General features: G+C 48.1%; 1 protein-coding gene across 1 annotated transcript in view; it reads right to left on the minus strand.

The window, feature by feature from the left end:
* Positions 1–20,910, minus strand: part of LOC134653444 (spectrin beta chain) — a 90,524-nt gene that overhangs the window by 21,755 nt on the left and 47,859 nt on the right. Inside the window, exons 17-30 of the mRNA XM_063508810.1 lie at positions 20,056–20,306; positions 18,234–18,393; positions 16,185–16,323; positions 14,874–15,055; positions 12,809–12,923; positions 11,999–12,123; positions 10,030–10,220; positions 8,529–9,691; positions 7,922–8,052; positions 6,428–6,558; positions 5,843–6,047; positions 3,720–3,914; positions 1,650–1,829; positions 598–842 (exon numbers count right to left, since the gene is read on the minus strand). Coding sequence (XP_063364880.1) covers positions 598–842; positions 1,650–1,829; positions 3,720–3,914; positions 5,843–6,047; positions 6,428–6,558; positions 7,922–8,052; positions 8,529–9,691; positions 10,030–10,220; positions 11,999–12,123; positions 12,809–12,923; positions 14,874–15,055; positions 16,185–16,323; positions 18,234–18,393; positions 20,056–20,306 — 3,413 coding nt within the window. The remainder of the gene's footprint in view (positions 1–597; positions 843–1,649; positions 1,830–3,719; positions 3,915–5,842; positions 6,048–6,427; positions 6,559–7,921; positions 8,053–8,528; positions 9,692–10,029; positions 10,221–11,998; positions 12,124–12,808; positions 12,924–14,873; positions 15,056–16,184; positions 16,324–18,233; positions 18,394–20,055; positions 20,307–20,910) is intronic.

The raw sequence follows: 20,910 nt of genomic DNA on the forward strand, positions 1-20,910 counted from the left end.
GTTTCTCGCCAGTGTTCATCTGTCGTACAACATCCATCCACAAGGTGAGGTTCCTGACTTGGTTGAAGAACCGATACAAGTCATCAGCGTCTTCCAGCTAGGGTTTCCTGGTGACTCCTGCGGCTACGGGGTCCGTCCGTTTCCCTTCAGGTGATATCTACTGTTATAGCTGTTTAACCAGTAATAAACTCACCTCGGTTTCTCGCCAGTGTTCATCTGTCGGACAACATCGTCCATCCACAAGGTGAGGTTCCTGACTTGGTTGAGGAACCGGTACAGGTCGTCAGCATCATCCAGCTAGGGTTTCCTAGTGACTCCTGCGGCTACAGAATCCGTCAGTTTCCCTTCAGGTGATCTCTACTGCGTTATAGCTGTTTAACCAGTAATAAACTCACCTCGGTTTCTCGCCAGTGTTCATCTGTCGTACAACATCGTCCATCCACAAGGTGCGGTTCCTGACTTGGTTGAGGAACCGATACAAGTCGTCAGCATCATCCAGCTAGGGTTTCCTAGTGACTCCTGCGGCTACAGAATCCGTCAGTTTCCCTTCAGGTGATCTCTACTGCGTTATAGCTGTTTAACCAGTAATAAACTCACCTCGGTTTCTCGCCAGTGTTCATCTGCCGGACAACATCGTCCATCCACAAGGTGAGGTTCCTGACTTGGTTGAGGAACCGGTACAGGTCATCAGCATCTTCCAGTTTGGATTTTCTCGCGGCGCAGGCAGCTTGCAACGCGGCCCATGCTTCGGCAACTTCCGCTTCGCGTCGGGTGATCTCGGCGGCCTTGTCGCCGGCATACGAGGCGCCGAGGCGGGCGCATTCGGCGCTGATAGCTTCCACCTGGTAATTACAATAAATTATGATAGAGCATGAAACGAAATGCCGGGATGATAAATGTGAACCTAGTTCTCAATGCTAAGGGATGTGCCTCTTTCTGAACCCTAAGGATCGTATCCGCTTCAATACGACGTGTAACAGATAGTGGCACCTTTTGTCGGAATTGTGATCTTATTTGCTAGTAGCAAAATTTGGCTGTCACATCAGCGCCCACTACGTGACACGGGCGGAAGGATATTGGCTACACCCTTCGTCCATTACACTTTCGATCGTCTGTTAATCTTATGGAACGCCTAGGAAGTGGATAATAGGGATGATGACACATGTTGAATTTTATAACAAAATCTAGTAAAATAGATAGCAAACGAGCAATTTATCACAATAATGTGGATATTAAAATAAAATATTGATAAATTACAAAATTACAGGACCTGAAAGTTTCAAAATTTAAGTTTTTTTTTTAACTTCCAAAAACGATAAAAGTAAGGGTACCATTCGATTCCTTACATTTCATCCAAAAAAATATTGTATAGCAACTATATACATAAACGCAATATTTCACCGACAAAAACGCAATTTTCTTGTTTTGTCCATACGGGCGATGCGGTCCAGATGGGCGATGACGTCACGGCCTCTGTCCGTTTTGTATAGGGCGTTTCGCGAGTGAAGTGCGACTGTCGGACTTTGACTACAATTTCTGACGTTTGTGTTACTTTAATGCAATGGGTCCCATATAGACATTTGATCCTAAAAACAAACCCGATCGATTGATACCATTAAAAAAAATTCAAATACCCTATTAGCACGTACCTGGTGCTGCAGAGTGGTGAGGTCCTGCATGAAGGTGTGGTGCTTGCGCTGGAGTGCTCCTACGCTGAGCGCATCGCGGCCGAGCTCGTCGCTTACGCCTCGTGCCTTCTCGCTCACTCGCTGCAGCGTGTCCTTGCAGTCGTGGAAGTACTTGTGGAGCTCGCGGGACGCCATCAGCATCTAAAGAGAGATAACAGTTAAAGAACAGGGACACAAAATGCCCTAAAATGCAACACTCTAAGAATGTATGGTTTATATTACTTAAGGCACAGTTTTACCACGGTTTGCTATCACTGGAGCAAAATTATCACCCAAAGAAAATGTGATAGTTCGGTATATTTTTTGCAATAAGAAGTGCATATATAAGTACTTCGAAAAATTCGACCTGTGCCGCTGTGGCCCGGTGGCCGAATGGCACACAGGCACCTTCCGCGATAGCAGAGGACGCTGGTTCGATTCCAGCCTGGGACACTGGAGGCCTGGGTCACTTTTTCTTAGTATATGACATTTATATCAGTTTATATTTTTTTATTAAATTGTTTTGTTACTTTAGCCAACTAGTCTACGGACCTGAGTGCGCGTCTCGATGAGCTCCAGCAGGTCCTGCCAGGTCTCCTTGAGCCCCTCCTTCCACTGCGCGATGGTGGCGTTGTCCGAGTGGCCCATGCCGGTCATCTGTCGTCTCCTGTACGAACCTGAGTGCGCGTCTCGATGAGCTCCAGCAGGTCCTGCCAGGTCTCCTTGAGCCCCTCCTTGCACTGCGCGATGGTGGCGTTGTCCGAGTGGCCCATGCCGGTCATCTGTCGTCTCCTGTACGAACCTGAGTGCGCGTCTCGATGAGCTCCAGCAGGTCCTGCCAGGTCTCCTTGAGCCCCTCCTTGCACTGCGCGATGGTGGCGTTGTCCGAGTGGCCCATGCCGGTCATCTGTCGTCTCCTGTACGAACCTGAGTGCGCGTCTCGATGAGCTCCAGCAGGTCCTGCCAGGTCTCCTTGAGCCCCTCCTTGCACTGCGCGATGGTGGCGTTGTCCGAGTGGCCCATGCCGGTCATCTGTCGTCTCCTGTACGAACCTGAGTGCGCGTCTCGATGAGCTCCAGCAGGTCCTGCCAGGTCTCCTTGAGCCCCTCCTTGCACTGCGCGATGGTGGCGTTGTCCGAGTGGCCCATGCCGGTCATCTGTCGTCTCCTGTACGAACCTGAGTGCGCGTCTCGATGAGCTCCAGCAGGTCCTGCCAGGTCTCCTTGAGCCCCTCCTTGCACTGCGCGATGGTGGCGTTGTCCGAGTGGCCCATGCCGGTCATCTGTCGTCTCCTGTACGAACCTGAGTGCGCGTCTCGATGAGCTCCAGCAGGTCCTGCCAGGTCTCCTTGAGCCCCTCCTTGCACTGCGCGATGGTGGCGTTGTCCGAGTGGCCCATGCCGGTCATCTGTCGTCTCCTGTACGAACCTGAGTGCGCGTCTCGATGAGCTCCAGCAGGTCCTGCCAGGTCTCCTTGAGCCCCTCCTTGCACTGCGCGATGGTGGCGTTGTCCGAGTGGCCCATGCCGGTCATCTGTCGTCTCCTGTACGAACCTGAGTGCGCGTCTCGATGAGCTCCAGCAGGTCCTGCCAGGTCTCCTTGAGCCCCTCCTTGCACTGCGCGATGGTGGCGTTGTCCGAGTGGCCCATGCCGGTCATCTGTCGTCTCCTGTACGAACCTGAGTGCGCGTCTCGATGAGCTCCAGCAGGTCCTGCCAGGTCTCCTTGAGCCCCTCCTTGCACTGCGCGATGGTGGCGTTGTCCGAGTGGCCCATGCCGGTCATCTGTCGTCTCCTGTACGAACCTGAGTGCGCGTCTCGATGAGCTCCAGCAGGTCCTGCCAGGTCTCCTTGAGCCCCTCCTTGCACTGCGCGATGGTGGCGTTGTCCGAGTGGCCCATGCCGGTCATCTGTCGTCTCCTGTACGAACCTGAGTGCGCGTCTCGATGAGCTCCAGCAGGTCCTGCCAGGTCTCCTTGAGCCCCTCCTTCCACTGCGCGATGGTGGCGTTGTCCGAGTGGCCCATGCCGGTCATCTGTCGTCTCCTGTACGAACCTGAGTGCGCGTCTCGATGAGCTCCAGCAGGTCCTGCCAGGTCTCCTTGAGCCCCTCCTTCCACTGCGCGATGGTGGCGTTGTCCGAGTGGCCCATGCCGATCATCTGGTCGGCGATGCGCTCGGCCGTGGCCACGCGCTCCGAGCCCACGGCTTGGGTTTCGCGCGCGAATTCCTTGAAGCGCTCCCATAGCAGCTGGAATGGATAAAGAGAGTCAATAATGTTTAATTAATATTTCAAAGTTAGATTGTTGACAAAGTTAACAAATCAATTAACCTAGGTAACGGGTGTTTAATACCTTCGAGCAACACGACAGGGAATCGGCGTTCGCACTATTTCCCCTCTGTCGAGGTACAAGATCAAATTGTCAAATTGTGCATGCACACAACTAGCGCGGTGCGTATTTTACACAATAAAGAGATCGAGGTTTCAAGATTTGTCTTAGACGTGTGTCATTTTCTATGTTATTGTGTCGTCATTACCGATTGGGTTTTGTATGTAGTGAGGTGAGTGAGAAGTGCGACTGTGTGCACGTCTCCCCCCGCAAACTATTTTTACGATAAGATATCGCTTGGGCGCCTCTCCCTTCCGACGTGTCGGAAGCCGGTATTGCTCGAAGGTTAAAACCTTCCTACATCTCATGGCGACCATGCCAAGATTGCAGTGGTGAATTTTATTAACATTATACCGTTAGATTAGAAATACCTTTCAGGTTTTAAAAAAACTCGTTTTTTTTAACCCCTAAAACATTCTACAGATCTCTAGTACTCACGGTGACGTGGTCGTAGTCCTGGCCGAGCTCCTGCGAGCTGGCGACGAGCTCGCGCTCGGTGATCCACTGCTCGAGGTCGTCGACCTCGCGCGACAGCTGGAACAGCCGCAGCGCCTCGTCGAGCTTGGCGCGACGCTCGCCGGCTAGGTCCTTCAGTCCGGCGTACAACATTCTACAGATCTCCAGTACTCACGGTGACGTGGTCGTAGTCCTGGCCGAGCTCCTGCGAGCTGGCGACGAGCTCGCGCTCGGTGATCCACTGCTCGAGGTCGTCGACCTCGCGCGACAGCTGGAACAGCCGCAGCGCCTCGTCGAGCTTGGCGCGACGCTCGCCGGCTAGGTCCTTCAGTCCGGCGTACAACATTCTACAGATCTCCAGTACTCACGGTGACGTGGTCGTAGTCCTGGCCGAGCTCCTGCGAGCTGGCGACGAGCTCGCGCTCGGTGATCCACTGCTCGAGGTCGTCGACCTCGCGCGACAGCTGGAACAGCCGCAGCGCCTCGTCGAGCTTGGCGCGACGCTCGCCGGCTAGGTCCTTCAGTCCGGCGTACAACATTCTACAGATCTCCAGTACTCACGGTGACGTGGTCGTAGTCCTGGCCGAGCTCCTGCGAGCTGGCGACGAGCTCGCGCTCGGTGATCCACTGCTCGAGGTCGTCGACCTCGCGCGACAGCTGGAACAGTCGCAGCGCCTCGTCGAGCTTGGCGCGACGCTCGCCGGCTAGGTCCTTCAGTCCGGCGTACAACATTCTACAGATCTCCAGTACTCACGGTGACGTGGTCGTAGTCCTGGCCGAGCTCCTGCGAGCTGGCGACGAGCTCGCGCTCGGTGATCCACTGCTCGAGGTCGTCGACCTCGCGCGACAGCTGGAACAGCCGCAGCGCCTCGTCGAGCTTGGCGCGACGCTCGCCGGCTAGGTCCTTCAGTCCGGCGTACAACATTCTACAGATCTCCAGTACTCACGGTGACGTGGTCGTAGTCCTGGCCGAGCTCCTGCGAGCTGGCGACGAGCTCGCGCTCGGTGATCCACTGCTCGAGGTCGTCGACCTCGCGCGACAGCTGGAACAGTCGCAGCGCCTCGTCGAGCTTGGCGCGACGCTCACCGGCTAGGTCCTTCAGTCCGGCGTACAACATTCTACAGATCTCCAGTACTCACGGTGACGTGGTCGTAGTCCTGGCCGAGCTCCTGCGAGCTGGCGACGAGCTCGCGCTCGGTGATCCACTGCTCGAGGTCGTCGACCTCGCGCGACAGCTGGAACAGTCGCAGCGCCTCGTCGAGCTTGGCGCGACGCTCGCCGGCTAGGTCCTTCAGTCCGGCGTACAACATTCTACAGATCTCCAGTACTCACGGTGACGTGGTCGTAGTCCTGGCCGAGCTCCTGCGAGCTGGCGACGAGCTCGCGCTCGGTGATCCACTGCTCGAGGTCGTCGACCTCGCGCGACAGCTGGAACAGCCGCAGCGCCTCGTCGAGCTTGGCGCGACGCTCGCCGGCTAGGTCCTTCAGTCCGGCGTAGAGTTTGTCCACTTGGGACTGCTTGACGGAGATTTGTTCGCTGCAAGAAATCGCGTGATTAGAAATTGATAATTATTTTGACGACGTATAAGAGTGGATCGAGGCATGCGGCACTCAGCAGCAGCAGAGTGACGTTCATGTCAAACAGGCAAAGATAACTTTATCGCTTGTGAGCACGGTATCCCGAACATTTCCCTGTATCAAGGCTACTTAGGACCAGTTGCATCAACCGCAATTAACGGAGTGATCAACGACTCCCAACAGAGAACTATGGAACTTCCCATAATTCTTTCCCAATTTAGCGAACGTTTAACGGTGACAGCAGATTTGGTGCAACCGACCCTTACAACAGCTCAAGTTAACAATCAATGAAATTTGTAAAATACGTTTCAAGGTCAAGATATAAACACGTTAACTTACCTCAAAGGATGTTCCTCGCTGGTGAGCTGTCTGACGGTCTCTCCTAGCTGCCGGATGGTCTGAGCGTAGTCATCTACAGATTGTTCGAGGATTTCGTGTTTCTTCATCAGGTTCTGCGCGCTGATCTCATCCTAGGCAAATTAAAAATCATTACATTATTGACAGAATTCTGCCACAGACAGAGTGATCTGTCCGTGTACAGAGTTACAAAATACATTATAGACTGTACAATGTTTTATTGTAGAAACTGAGTACAGATCACCTCAAGAACCAGATGGAGCATATGTATATAGGTGTCTCGTAAGACACCTCGAGGCCAACACACATCTGTACTCCCGTACAATTTTTTTATTTTATTAGAGCGCACTCGTGAATTTCAGTTGCGTCAGGCGTGTCTCACTCCGCGATTTCGTCGTTTTGCTACAGGTAGCTAAAATTACATCCGTTCGGCCCCAATTTTAGGGAAAGCCATAAGCCGCGCGTGGCGCTGTCGCCACCTAGCGGCCATATCTATGCTGATCGTAACAGACGCGTTTTGTTAGAGAGTGAGTCTTCTGTACTTAGTACTATTATTTATTCTGTGGTTGCGTTCACGTTTATGACTTGTATTCATATAAATTTAAAAAATATCAAAAAATTGAGGCTAATGGAAGCATGCAATTACTCAGTAGCGGTGGTCGAAGCGTAGAATTTTACAAATAAAATTGCATCTGTATGTAGTGCAGTTACCTCACGCACATTTGTGAACATTTTATAATTTATTTTATTAGTCAAATAAGTAACACAGCATTACAGTAAAACCAAGGCACTGTGAAACTACAAAATAAAATACAAAAAAAAAGAAACAATACATGGAAACAATACATGAGAATAAAATACAAGTTTTAAACATTGGATTTGGGCGACGACGTAACAGCGTGGCTCGGTAGCGTCGTCTGACTCGGCGTAGGCACAAAATAGATACAGTACAGAAATCAATCTACATACAAAGTGCGCTCGAGCAACGCACACATAGACACTGCTCACGGACACGATATCTCGGACCGGTTGGGACCAGTGCGAGCGCGAGTGCCATCCGCTTGAGACACGCGCCTGTGAGCTTTTTTGTGCAATGGAGAAACAAAAAAAAAGTTATTATAACTGTTCAGTGGACGGTTGTTTAAATTCAACATTAAACGGTGAATTGTCGTTTTTTAAGCTACCAGTGGTTTCAGAGAGGTAAGTAGGTATCTGCTTGTATTTCGATGGTTCGTTTTAACGTTAAACAGAATAGTTAGGTAGGTAGATATGCACCCCGCCCCGGCCACTACTAGATACGAGTGCCACTAACACGATAGTTTTTTGTGCATAAATCATAGTTGACAACCCTAGAGCGACCGCCGAGCGTAGGTATGAAAAGTGAAGTACATACATGTGATTGACTTCTGTACTGTATCTATTTTGTGGCGTAGGGTTCAGTCATAATGCTGTGTATGTTAAGTTTGTGAAAGTTACCTTGCCGCGATCCTCGACCATCATGTAGAGTTCCTGCTCGCTCATCCACGCCTCCGCCTCGTTGGCGTCGAAGAGGTACTGCTGCGCCTTCTCCCATTGGGCGAGGTTGTTCTTGCGTTGTTCGATGGCATCTGTGAAAGTTTTATTGTTATGAAAATTATGGAAATAAGTGACCTTCAAAATTGAAACATATTTCAGCGATAGATGGCGCTCTATCGAAAACAACATTCGAACAGGTTTACCTCTAATCAAAAGAATTTCTGTTTTTTTTTTTTTTTTTTTTTTATTAAATCTTCTGGATCTAAAATTTCACTCGCATTTCTACTTTTTTTTACCTATCCTTTACAAAGGGAATGTAAAACTAATTTCAACTTTAATGCAGTCCTTTCTTTAGTACATCATCAGCTTCTCTAAATACAGTAGTATTAGATTTTTCCACTCATTAACTCTAAAGTTAGCTGGAAGAGATATTATAGGGATAAGTTCGCCTTTCTACCTAAATTTATGTGAATTTCATGTGAACCTGTTTTTGTACAATAAAGTGATTTACTACCTACTACAACTACTGTATAAGCATAACAAATAAAAATAAAGTTAATAGATTTACCTTTAAGTTCTCGCCATCTCGCAGTAAGTTCTTCAATGAGAGATTTAAACTCGGGCGAAGCCTCGTGCCCCTCGTCGATCAGTTTCTGTCCGTTCGCGATGACGGTCAGAATGCGCGGCTCATGGTTCTCAGTCTCAGTCTTCAGCGACTGGTTCTTCTTCTGCAGCATCTGCACGTTGAAGAGAGAGTTGCCGTAGTCCGTGCTGGTGGCTAGGGGCATCTTCTCGAGCACCCAGAGATTCTCGTCTTCCACGTCGCGGCGGAACTGGAATGCTTCCTTCTTTTTGGCTAATTGACGCTGGCGGTCGAGCAAAGGAGCTTTTAGCTGCTCGAAACGGTGCTCGACTAACTTTTTCTTCTCTTTGATCTCGTCCATCTTGTCCGGAACGGTCTTCTGAAGGTATTCAGCCTGGGTCTCCAGCTCGGTGACCTGCTTGGCCTTCACGGCCATCTGAGTCTCGATCATCTGTTGCTTCTGCATGAGAATGTTCACAGATGCCAGATCAGAGCCGGTGTCGGTGTTCTCGATTTGCTTCTCGAGCTCGTTCATCCAGGAGTCTATGTCGTCGCAGGTCTGGTGGATGAGGACCTCGCGGTTGGCGTCGAAGAGGCGCTCGCCCTTGTCCTTGGTGGTGGTTTGGAGGTTCTCGAATTGGTCTTGGAGCTCGCTCATCTTGGGGGAGATGATCTCGGCGAACTCGGGTTTCTGCTTCATGAGATCCTCGGCGGCGTTCTGGACGGCGAAGAGGCGTTCCTTGTTGGCGCCGATTTCGGCTTCGAAGGCTTGATGGCGAGTCCATTTGGAGTGGATGGTTTTGGCGGAGCGGTAGGTGTCGTCCTGGGCGGTGACGTTCTTCTCCTGGACCCACTCGCCGAGCTCGTCGCAGTCCTGGAGGAACTGGTGGAGCTGGAGTTGGTCTTGGAGTTTCTCCATCTGCTGGAGAGCCTTGTCGCGGTTGGCGGCGCGGCGCTGCTCGATGCTGTCGGCCTTGCGCTGGATCTTGTCGGCGTCGAAGTGCTTTTCCTCGACCAGGCGGTTGGCGAACTGCACGACGGAGTTGATCTTGTCGTCGTTGGCCTCCATGGTGGTGAGGAACGCCTCGTGCTCCTTGATCATGTTCTCGGCTTGCTCCAGGTTGGTTGGTGGCTCGGTCTTGGCCAACCTGTGGAAAGACATCAATTAGTGACCGATTTTTGGTGATTTGTGCTTTATAAGTATGAAAAACTGGACGATACAGTTCAGAATTCCACTGACCAAAACGAGAAAATGCTCGTTCTCATCAAACAGACAAAATTTAAACTGAACTCTCTTGAGAAAGAATTTCTAACAAGGTAAGGTAATGATAAAACGCGTATGAATCGTGGCCACGGCGTCATCCATGGCATCTTATAGTGGACACTGTGATTAGTCAGTTTTTTAATTACTAGGCTAGTCAAGAAAACGTCAACAAGGTGACAAGGGATTAGAACCACTGGAGGGTATAAACAGAAGTGTTCTCACTTGAGCTCCTGGTGTGTGAGCAGCACCTCCGCCTGCCTGGCGTCGCGCTGCAGCAGCTGCAGCTCGAGGCTCTGCGTGAGCAGCTGCTGGCGGTTCTCCCACATCTGCTGCAGCTCGGCCCAGCCCTCGCGGAGCGCCTTCAGACGCTCGCGGAGGAACATGTACTGCGGGTCGTCTTGAGTCGACGGCTCCTAAGGAAAAAAAGAGTTTGTTTGCGTTGTAATCGTAAACCAAATATGTAATTACATCCTGGAACGAGACACAGAAAAGGGAAGCGACGTTCAAATAATTGTATCGGAGATTTATGCATTAGAACATTATTAGACGACACGAAACAGTTTTCTTAAAAATATAGTGTACTCTTCAAGAAAAAATAATTGAAACTTTAATTTTCTTTGTTCGAAATTGGAAATCGTGTAAATTTAAACTGACTTTACTTGAACTTCACATAGTAATTCCGCGTCAATAAACGCTGGGATCTTATGCTGCCCCTGCAGTATACGCAGGCTCCCTATTTCAAGAGCTCAGCGACGTATTTTGAGTTGAAAAGATATGGGTATAGTATTCGTTTTTCTTTTAATTTAAGCTGCATGCCAATGTTTAATAAATCACTCTTTGTAATTACCATGTTGTGGAAATGAATAAAGAATTTTTCTCAAAAATGGACGGCAAAGTCGACGTTGCCGGTTAAAAAATTGGTCGCGAAGTGCGTAGTTTATGGTCAGTCAAAAAATTAAAAAGTTAAAAACATTGCAATCTCGATTTTGGGACTGCAATGTTGCATACAAATTCCATTATTTAACGAGTTCCAAACTTTTTAAAAGTTGAAATGGCCATATCAAATGAAGGCATAGGTCCAATTAAACAGCCAAACAGATGATCAGCACTTATTATTATAATGTTGGTACCGCGACTATTTAGGTGTCTCAAATAGGTTGGCGTATTTTCAGCAGAAAAATACACTACTTTTTTTTTAAAGGCGGCAAATATTTTCAATGGTTTTACTTTTTTCTGTGATTGTTGATGTGTGTGATAATTAGACCGTTGCTCCGGTAAATAATTTCTTTTTCTTGCACCATTTTTGAGAAAAACACTATATATGACTCGGCTGGAAGGCTACTTGCTGGCTTCGGATTCAATTAAACGGACTCCCAAGGTCGTCCATTTAAAACGAATCCTCAGCCAGCAAGTAGCTACTTCCGAACCTCGACAATAATGTACTATATCCATGGTCTAATAAAACATGGTCTTCTCTTCCCAGAGTGTCACTTGCCTACGTAACAATAACATTGCCACTTTATTTCAACATAACATGTTACATTGGTACATTATATCTATGGGTAATAAGTTAAAATATTTCTTTATAATTTTATAATTTTCATTTGTATGTATTTTATCTTAAATTTTACAATAACAAGTCATTTTTAATTATTCGTTAGCAATATCTTCCGATTCACGAAAGAAATTTCAGACGTTCGGGTAATTCTGTTTACATTACTGGCAACACAGGATAGCGCTGTCACATTTGACAATCCGCCATGTTGTCCCTGACCGTCATCCTTGTCGAACGCGTGTTAATTGTTATTTCCTTCTCGCTCAGTGTCAGCAGTCGCAGTGTTTTCCAAACTTTTCACGTCGTAAGCTTGGTAATTAATGTTTTGTTACGAAAATGGTTGGCTGTTCTATTCGGAACTGTAAGAGTAGGAGTGAAAAGGGCAGTATAGATTTGTTTTATTTTACTATGTTTCTACATGAATAACTTAAAATTAATGCCGTTAAAATAATTTTCACCGTTGGTTAAAATTCTCCCACATTTTAAAGTTTGAGAACCTGTAAACAGCATGATGACGTAGGCAAGTGACAGTTAGGTCATTCGCGAATCTCGGAAGAGAGTACCAGGCGGAGTATATTATTATACCATGACTATATCTATCTATCTATCTCTCTATTTATCTAAAAGATAACTCACGGCAGTGATCTTCTCCCCGTACTCCATCATCTTGGCGTACTCGTCTTTGTAGTTGTCGATTTCCTCCTTGATGGTCTGGTGCTGAGACAGCAGTTTTTCCGCTTCCGCCAAACTCGACGGCGTATCTACGCATTTCGAATAAATATTATTAGTTTCATTTTTGTTAAAAAATTATCGTTTAATACACTGGAAAATGGACATGAGTATTTACTACAGCAGATACTGGGTGCCATTTAGAAGTCATATACATACGCAGGAAAAAAAAAAACAATTCTGGCACTGCAGCAGTCTAATTTCTGATTAACACATTCTCTGCCAAGAACACGTATGTGTGTTAATTTTGTACTGGAAACGGGGCGCCCTGCACCGAAAGTGTTAAATGAATATCGCCTAAAACTTTTGTTTTCCACTGAAGTAGTTTTGGACTGTACCAGTAATGTAGATGTTCCATCGTTCTTACATTTTGTTTGATTACATAAGCAAATACAGCACAAAATAGGTCGGCTATAATGGTACAGCTGTTTTTGAGTTGAGTATCTTGAGCAAAAAATTAAGAACCGTGTTTGTACCTAGCAGAGTTGTCTTCGGTTGTGTCTCCGGGTTGAAACTAAGGTGCTAATGAGGGGCATTTGGTACACACCTTCCGAAGCGACGTCTGTCTGCGTCTTGGTGAGCCAGGCCTGGAAGTGGTCCACGGAGCGCAGGAACCGGTGCAGGTCTCCGGCCTCCTCCAGCTTCTAGTACAGTTGTCTTCGATTGTGTGTCTCCGGGTTGAAACTAAGGTGCTAATGAGGGGCATTTGGTACACACCTTCCGAAGCGACGTCTGTCTGCGTCTTGGTGAGCCAGGCTTGGAAGTGGTCCACAGAGCGTAGGAACCGGTGCAGGTCTCCGGCCTCCTCCAGCTTCGAGTCGCGCTCTTTCAACTGTTTTGAAACAAACATTTGTGTTATTAGGGTTCAATTAGACGATGCGAGAACTCGCATGCGAGTTACATTACATTGCGGTATTTTGATCGGTCGACTGAATTGATTTAACCACAATGGTCCGCAATGTAACTAAAATCGTATACGAGTTCGCGCGCCGTCTAAATGAGCCCTTAGTTTCGTGGAGTAAAATGTTGCCTTCAGTATATTCCCGATATATTTATGTCCGTCTACATAACAGTGGAGGGAGGCCTATTGTGCGTTTGCAGGTGCTTAAATTTGAAGCAAAGCGACGCTCAGAACTCGACACTAAGCGTGACGAGCTAAGGCCAGACCACCTGTGGCCATCACATATAATGACGTCGGAGGGGTGCTGACATGCAGCGAGTGTGGTCGCACACAAATTTTAGTGTGTAGGCTAGGCTTTATGCAATACAAGCTGTATTTCGACTACTTCTGTAACCGCTTGAGTCCCGCGGATGCGTATCGCGTCAGCAGAAAGAGTTAGAAAGTCCTACGGACACGCGATTTCATACAAATTTATGAAGAGTGTAAAACCCGTGGGATTAACAGGGTTTTGTCATTGTCTGGGGCTGGGATTCGAGGGGTTCATTATAATTAATTTCCTGGGCAAAATTAGACTTGCACCGCCTACAATATTTTCTTTAAGCTAATAATCTACTTCAAACGACCAGTCAGGGCACTTCTTACTAGTCAAAGGAATGTGTAACTAAAATAAGGATTTTCGTACGTTACTAATACGTTCCATATTTAAGTGAAAACGCTGCACCTTTCCCTTGCCCGTCGGCGACCGCTCGCGATCTGAAGCACATCCATTTAAATATGGAATGTAGGTGCTGTATATAAGCTTCAAATTCCTTTGACGAGCAGCCCTGTGAATGGTAGATAGAAGTCACCATCTGCGGGCCTCGTCGGGGTGCTCCTCCTCGATGGCGCTGGCCTCGCTCTCCAGCGAGGAGATGCGCCCCTATTTCACCACGGTGACAGGTGCAACAATTGTCGACATCACTGTTACTGACGTCACAGGCCTCCATAGACTACGGTAACCGCTTACCATCGGAGGGGCGGTGTGCTTGTTTGCCACCAACATATTAATTTAAAAAAAACTCCATTATATCGCCAATAAATAAGTACTTATTTTGTCACAAGAAACACGACAATTGACACGAAATTCCGACACAGAACTCATTTCGTGTCAAGAATTACCGAAAGTTCTATTAAATTGTGTGACAATTGTCATCATCATCATCATAAACTTCGAAAGAGAAATATCTGTTTTTTGCCGATATAATAGTTTTTTTAAATAATACAATGATGGTGGCAAATAGGAATACGACCCGCCCGATGGTAAGCGGTAATCGTAGCCCATGGATGCCTGTGACGTCAGAAACAGTAACATTTGTCGAATTGTCGTACCTGTCGCCGTGGTGAAATAGGGGCCAGGTCGCGCTGCATGCCCGATAGGCAACGTTGGAGTGTCGTAACTCCCTAGAGTCCAGCCTGTATGACTCACCATCTGCGTGAGCTGGTCCCAGTTGTCGGTGATGACGGTGACGCGCTCGCGGATGAGCGCGGCCTCGTCGGGGTGCTCCTCCTCGATGGCGCTGGCCTCGCCCTCCAGCGAGGAGATGCGCGCCTGGATGGCGGCCAGGTCGCGCTGCATGGCCGACAGGCGGCGCTGGAGTGTCGTAACTCGCTACAGTCCAGCCTGTATGACTCACCATCTGCGTGAGCTGGTCCCAATTGTCGGTGATGACGGTGACGCGCTCGCGGATGAGCGCGGCCTCGTCGGGGTGCTCCTCCTCGATGGCGCTGGCCTCGCCCTCCAGCGAGGAGATGCGCGCCTGGATGGCGGCCAGGTCGCGCTGCATGGCCGACAGGCGGCGCTGGAGTGTCGTAACTCGCTACAGTCCAGCCTGTATGACTCACCATCTGCGTGAGCTGGTCCCAGTTGTCGGTGATGACGGTGACGCGCTCGCGGATGAGCGCGGCCTCGTCGGGGTGCTCCTCCTCGATGGCGCTGGCCTCGCCCTCCAGCGAGGAGATGCGCGCCTGGATGGCGGCCAGGTCGCGCTCCATGCCCGACAGGCGGCGCTGCAGGGTCATCACACCTGTGCGACCAAGTACAGTTTAGATTCTCATTATATATGTGCCTAAGCGTGTGCTTTAATGCACCCTATGTGCTATGACTATCATCTGATCTATATAATTTAAATGTATAAAAAAAACCATGCTTATCAGATTCAAACTTAAAGTTGATGTGTAGATTAGTCTAGTGATCTAGTCATGTCTTAGTCTAGCGATAAATAAGAGAGAAGTTCTGGTAATCAATATTAATGCCTAATGATCATTCGACCTATTGTGTTTCGACCAACGGTTTTTCGGGTAATTGTGACAGTTACTAAATGATTATCCTACGAAAAGTAAATATGCGTATCGATGCTCTGCTTACTGACTATTCTTGCAAACGACTATTATGCGTAATGAGATTCTGCCAATCGTTATTCTGCTAAAGAACCCCTTTGCGAATCGTTGTCAGCGAAACGAAAATCAATAGGGCACCGTTTTAACGTGAACTAAGATATTCCTATGCAAAATGGAATATAATAAACTAGTGGCTCTGTGAGCTGTAGACCTCGCGAGCATAGCTTATTGGGACCGTGCACGATGACACGCCACACAGCGGTTTGATCAATCAACAATACAAATATTTTAATTTTTTTAAAAAAATACGAAGTTTAAGTCAAAAAAAAAATACAAAAAGTTATGTCTTACTGGGGATTGAACCCAGACTTTCTGTGTGCAAACAAAAAAAAGCGATTGTTTACAAAATGCGCCATGATAGTTCTTAGCTAAGTTGACGAAATTCGGCTACTCATTCTCGAGTATAAACTAAATATCTAAATACCGCCTAAACCAGCAATACAATTTTTCTGCATTTTTTGCCATTTACTATGTAAATATGTCTCAAAAAGAAAATACTCTTATGATATCGATACGACTATTTGTTTAAGCGCGAGGTATCACAACTCCTCCATTTTTGAAAATTTCCAAAAACGGGATCGACAAAAAAAAATTATTTACTCATAGAATCTGGTCACAAAATTTCACATGAATCGGTTGAGAATTGTGACCTGTAGAGGAGAACATCCGGACATACAAAAGCAAAATGCCCGAGTCAAAACGTAGACCTACGCTACGCTTCGGTCAATTAAAGGATTAGGAGCTAAATAATGTTACCGTTGAGATCCATCTCCAGGTTGTCGGTCTGCTGCAGGATGCGCTTCTTGTCCTCGATCCAGGAGACGGTCTCGCGGCACTCGATGTGGAACGTCTGGACCCCTTGGGCGGACTTCAGCTCGTCCTTCTTGCCTTCGGCCTGTCAACAAATAATGAACTTTAAGGCAAGTTGCAATAGAATATAGAATGGAAGACTGGAAAAAGTGGGGGGAGGCCTTTGCCCAGCAGGCTTATAGGCTCCCAATAATAATAAGTTACAAAATGATAATTAATTTTATCAAAGGCATAGAGAAATATAGTAAGACAAGAGTGCTCACTCCATACATCAGTTCAGACTATTAATTTCAGTGTCTACTTCTAGCATCGAGTAGCGGAACTATCAGTACTGCTACTAGACAATAGATGTAGCACCGACCGGAAAGTCTTATGCTGTTGAGATAAGACTTTCCGGTCGGTGCTACATCTATTGTCAAGTAGCAGTACTGATAGTTCCGCTACTCGATGCTAGATGCTAATAGTCTTTTTGGTACTAAAACTGATGTATGGAGTGAGCAATCTATGTATTTTTTTCTCTATGTCAAAGGTAACTTCTCTTTCTACTAATCTTTAAATTCTTGTATAACGCTGATTCTCGAGCGCTTACCTGTGTAGTAGGGACATGCGGTTATATTGATAATTCATTGCATTTAGGAAAACAAGAAGATTTGAGGAGAATGGTGTGGGAATGCCGCCGGGCCAGTAGGTAACCTGCAGCTCCAACCTTAGGGAACTGGGCTGAAGGAACGCGACACGTGATCGACAGCCCGCCTGCTTCCGGCTGGGCGTCCCTACACTACATCTACATCTAATTCAATGCTATTGTGTGCTGTTTTTATAATAAGAGCAATGGAGCTGGCTACGCTCGGTGATTCTTGAAAGATCTAATGAACTTGGCTGGGATGTACCATCAGCCGCAAAAATTCACGGCGACTTTATCAATGAATTCATTTATAATTTCTCCATGCAACTGTACAGTAGAACCGAAGTCAATGACATATAGCTCAGGTAGTTTTCAGACTTTAGTGGCAGTGAGCGAACACACTATTCAAATAACCGATAGCCACTGAGAAGTGCAGAAAAGGTAACAAGTGGCAACCTCAAACCGAAGGACGCAACCAGAAACCCCAATCAAGGTGGAACCACAATCTGGTTAAGATTTTAGGCAAGTGTTAGATCAGGAAATCTTTGTTCTTGTGGCTATGTCCAACAATGACTGTTTTTCGTCTATCTGCCGGGCTAGCACATGATTGGCGCGACAGTATCTCGCGGCGAAATAGACTACCCGTCCCTCTTTTATTAACATAGTTACAAAAAGACGGGTAGTCTTTTAGTAGGTAGACGCCAATCATGTGCTAGGGACGATGGTTATACCTTGTCTCGCAGCTGGCTCCAGGCGGCGTTGAGCCTGCCCTGCCGCTCCTGTATGCGCGGCGCCTGCGAGTGCTCCACGTGGATGAGCTGCCGCGCGAGCTGGTTCACGACGGCCGCGCGGGACGCGAAACCCCAGGACTGTGGTCTTTATAGAGATCTTGGGCGCTGTGGGAGGCCTATGTCCAACAATGGCTGTATTTCATCTGGTCGTACCTTGTCTCGCAGCTGGCTCCAGGCGGCATTGAGCTTGGTCTGCCGCTCCTGTATGCGCGGCGCCTGCGAGTGCTCCACGTGGATGAGCTGCCGCGCGAGCTGGTTCACGACGGCCGCGCGGGACGCGAAACCCCAGGACTGTGGTCTTTATAGAGATCTTGGGCGCTGTGGGAGGCCTATGTCCAACAATGGCTGTATTTCATCTGGTCGTACCTTGTCTCGCAGCTGGCTCCAGGCGGCATTGAGCTTGGTCTGCCGCTCCTGTATGCGCGGCGCCTGCGGGTGCTCCACGTGGATGAGCTGCCGCGCGAGCTGGTTCACGACGGCCGCGCGGGACGCGAAACCCCAGGACTGTGGTCTTTATAGAGATCTTGGGCGCTGTGGGAGGCCTATGTCCAACAATGGCTGTATTTCATCTGGTCGTACCTTGTCTCGCAGCTGGCTCCAGGCGGCATTGAGCTTGGTCTGCCGCTCCTGTATGCGCGGCGCCTGCGGGTGCTCCACGTGGATGAGCTGCCGCGCGAGCTGGTTCACGACGGCCACGCGGGACGCGTTCGCGTTCATCTCCTTGTCGAACCCGTCGTATCTGCACACAACGAGACATTCTTTAAAATATTTCAAAATACGTTTATCAATTTAGAATTTGGGCGTGTATACTACCATAGTGTAATCATTTCAAAGTAGCAGGTAAATGAGGTCAGGTTTCTCTGCAGCTTGCTTTACAAGATGATTGGCACCATTTTACCATCTGCCACCCAACAGCAGTATTATTTTGAGGTGGAAAAGATTAAGATTGGTTTAATTTTAATTTTTAACAAGCAGAAACGTCTGCGCACGATGCTATTAAGACGAGATTTTTCCACTTTTAAATTTATTCTAAGATTGGTTTAGCCTTAGAGTTCAGTATCAGGTGGTATATTTTCGCTCATTGTAAGCTATAGCTTACTATAGTATGCCTATATATTTGTCCACTAACCTGTGCTTCATGATCTCGACATCATCCATTCATTCTGGGGCCATTTCGTGACATTTTATTTTTCACTATGTTATTTCTATGTATGTCTTTTGTCTGTGTGTTTACGAATAAAAAACTATTATATTCTATTCTATTCTATCAATATGCTTGGGTGGCAGCATGGTGTCGAGCATGCGGTCCTTCTCCGCGATCCACTGGTCCGCCGCATCGGCTTCGGCCAGCAGCTTGAACAGCGAGAGCGCGTCGAGCAGGCGTTGTATGCCGAGCCCACTTAGAAGCCTTTAAACTCACTAAACAAAAGACTAACCTGTGCTTCATGATCTCGACATCATCGATATCCTTGGGTGGCAGCATGGTGTCGAGCATGCGGTCCTTCTCGGCGATCCACTGGTCGGCCGCATCGGCTTTAGCCAGCAGCTTGAACAGCGAGAGCGCGTCGAGCAGGCGTTGTATGCCGAGCCCACTTAGAAGCCTTTAAACTCACTAAACAAAAGACTAACCTGTGCTTCATGATCTCGACATCATCGATATCCTTGGGTGGCAGCATGGTGTCGAGCATGCGGTCCTTCTCGGCGATCCACTGGTCGGCCGCATCGGCTTTAGCCAGCAGCTTGAACAGCGAGAGCGCGTCGAGCAGGCGTTGTATGCCGAGCCCACTTAGAAGCCTTTAAACTCACTAAACAAAAGACTAACCTGTGCTTCATGATCTCGACATCATCGATATCCTTGGGTGGCAGCATGGTGTCGAGCATGCGGTCCTTCTCGGCGATCCACTGGTCGGCCGCATCGGCTTTAGCCAGCAGCTTGAACAGCGAGAGCGCGTCGAGCAGGCGTTGTATGCCGAGCCCACTTAGAAGCCTTTAAACTCACTAAACAAAAGACTAACCTGTGCTTCATGATCTCGACATCATCGATATCCTTGGGTGGCAGCATGGTGTCGAGCATGCGGTCCTTCTCGGCGATCCACTGGTCGGCCGCATCGGCTTTAGCCAGCAGCTTGAACAGCGAGAGCGCGTCGAGCAGGCGTTGTATGCCGAGCCCACTTAGAAGCCTTTAAACTCACTAAACAAAAGACTAACCTGTGCTTCATGATCTCGACATCATCGATATCCTTGGGTGGCAGCATGGTGTCGAGCATGCGGTCCTTCTCGGCGATCCACTGGTCGGCCGCATCGGCTTTAGCCAGCAGCTTGAACAGCGAGAGCGCGTCGAGCAGGCGTTGTATGCCGAGCCCACTTAGAAGCCTTTAAACTCACTAAACAAAAGACTAACCTGTGCTTCATGATCTCGACATCATCGATATCCTTGGGTGGCAGCATGGTGTCGAGCATGCGGTCCTTCTCCGCGATCCACTGGTCGGCCGCATCGGCTTCGGCCAGCAGCTTGAACAGCGACAGTGCGTCGAGCAGGCGCTGCTTGCGCAGGCGCGCCAGCTCGGCGAGCTCGCCGTGGCGGGAGTCGATGGCGGCGAGGCGCTCGCGCACCTCCGCGCTGCTGGCGTCTTCGGGGCTCAGCTCCGAAGCCTGTCAAATAAAATTCAATGTGAATAAATAGGGATGATGACACATGTTGAATTTTATAACAAAATCTAGTAAAATAGATAGCAAACGATCAATTTATCACAATAATGTGGATATTAAAGTAAAATATTGAAAAATTGACGACCGGTCTGGCCTAGTGGGTAGTGACCCTGCCTGTGAAGCCGCGGTCCTGGGTTCGAATCCCAGTAAGGGCATTTATTTGTGTGATGAGCACAGATATTTGTTCCCGAGTCATGGTTGTTTTCTATGTATTTAAGTATTTGTATATTATATATATCGTTGTCTGAGTACCCACAACACAAGCTTTCTTGAGCTTACCGTGGGGCTTAGTCAATTTGTGTAATAATGTCCTATAATATTTATTTATTTATTTATTTATTTATTACAAAAACACAGGACCTGAAAGTTTCAAAATTTAAGTTTTTTTTTTACTTCCAAAAACGATGAAAGTAAGGGTACCATTCGATTCCTTACATTTCATCCAAAAAAATATTGTATAGCAACTATATACATAAACGCAATATTTCACCGACAAAAACGCAATTTTCTTGTTTTGTCCATACTACAAGATGGACTCCCAGAGACC

The sequence above is a fragment of the Cydia amplana genome, chromosome 13 (assembly GCF_948474715.1).
Source record: "Cydia amplana chromosome 13, ilCydAmpl1.1, whole genome shotgun sequence".
In the NCBI taxonomy this organism is placed as follows: domain Eukaryota; kingdom Metazoa; phylum Arthropoda; class Insecta; order Lepidoptera; family Tortricidae; genus Cydia; species Cydia amplana.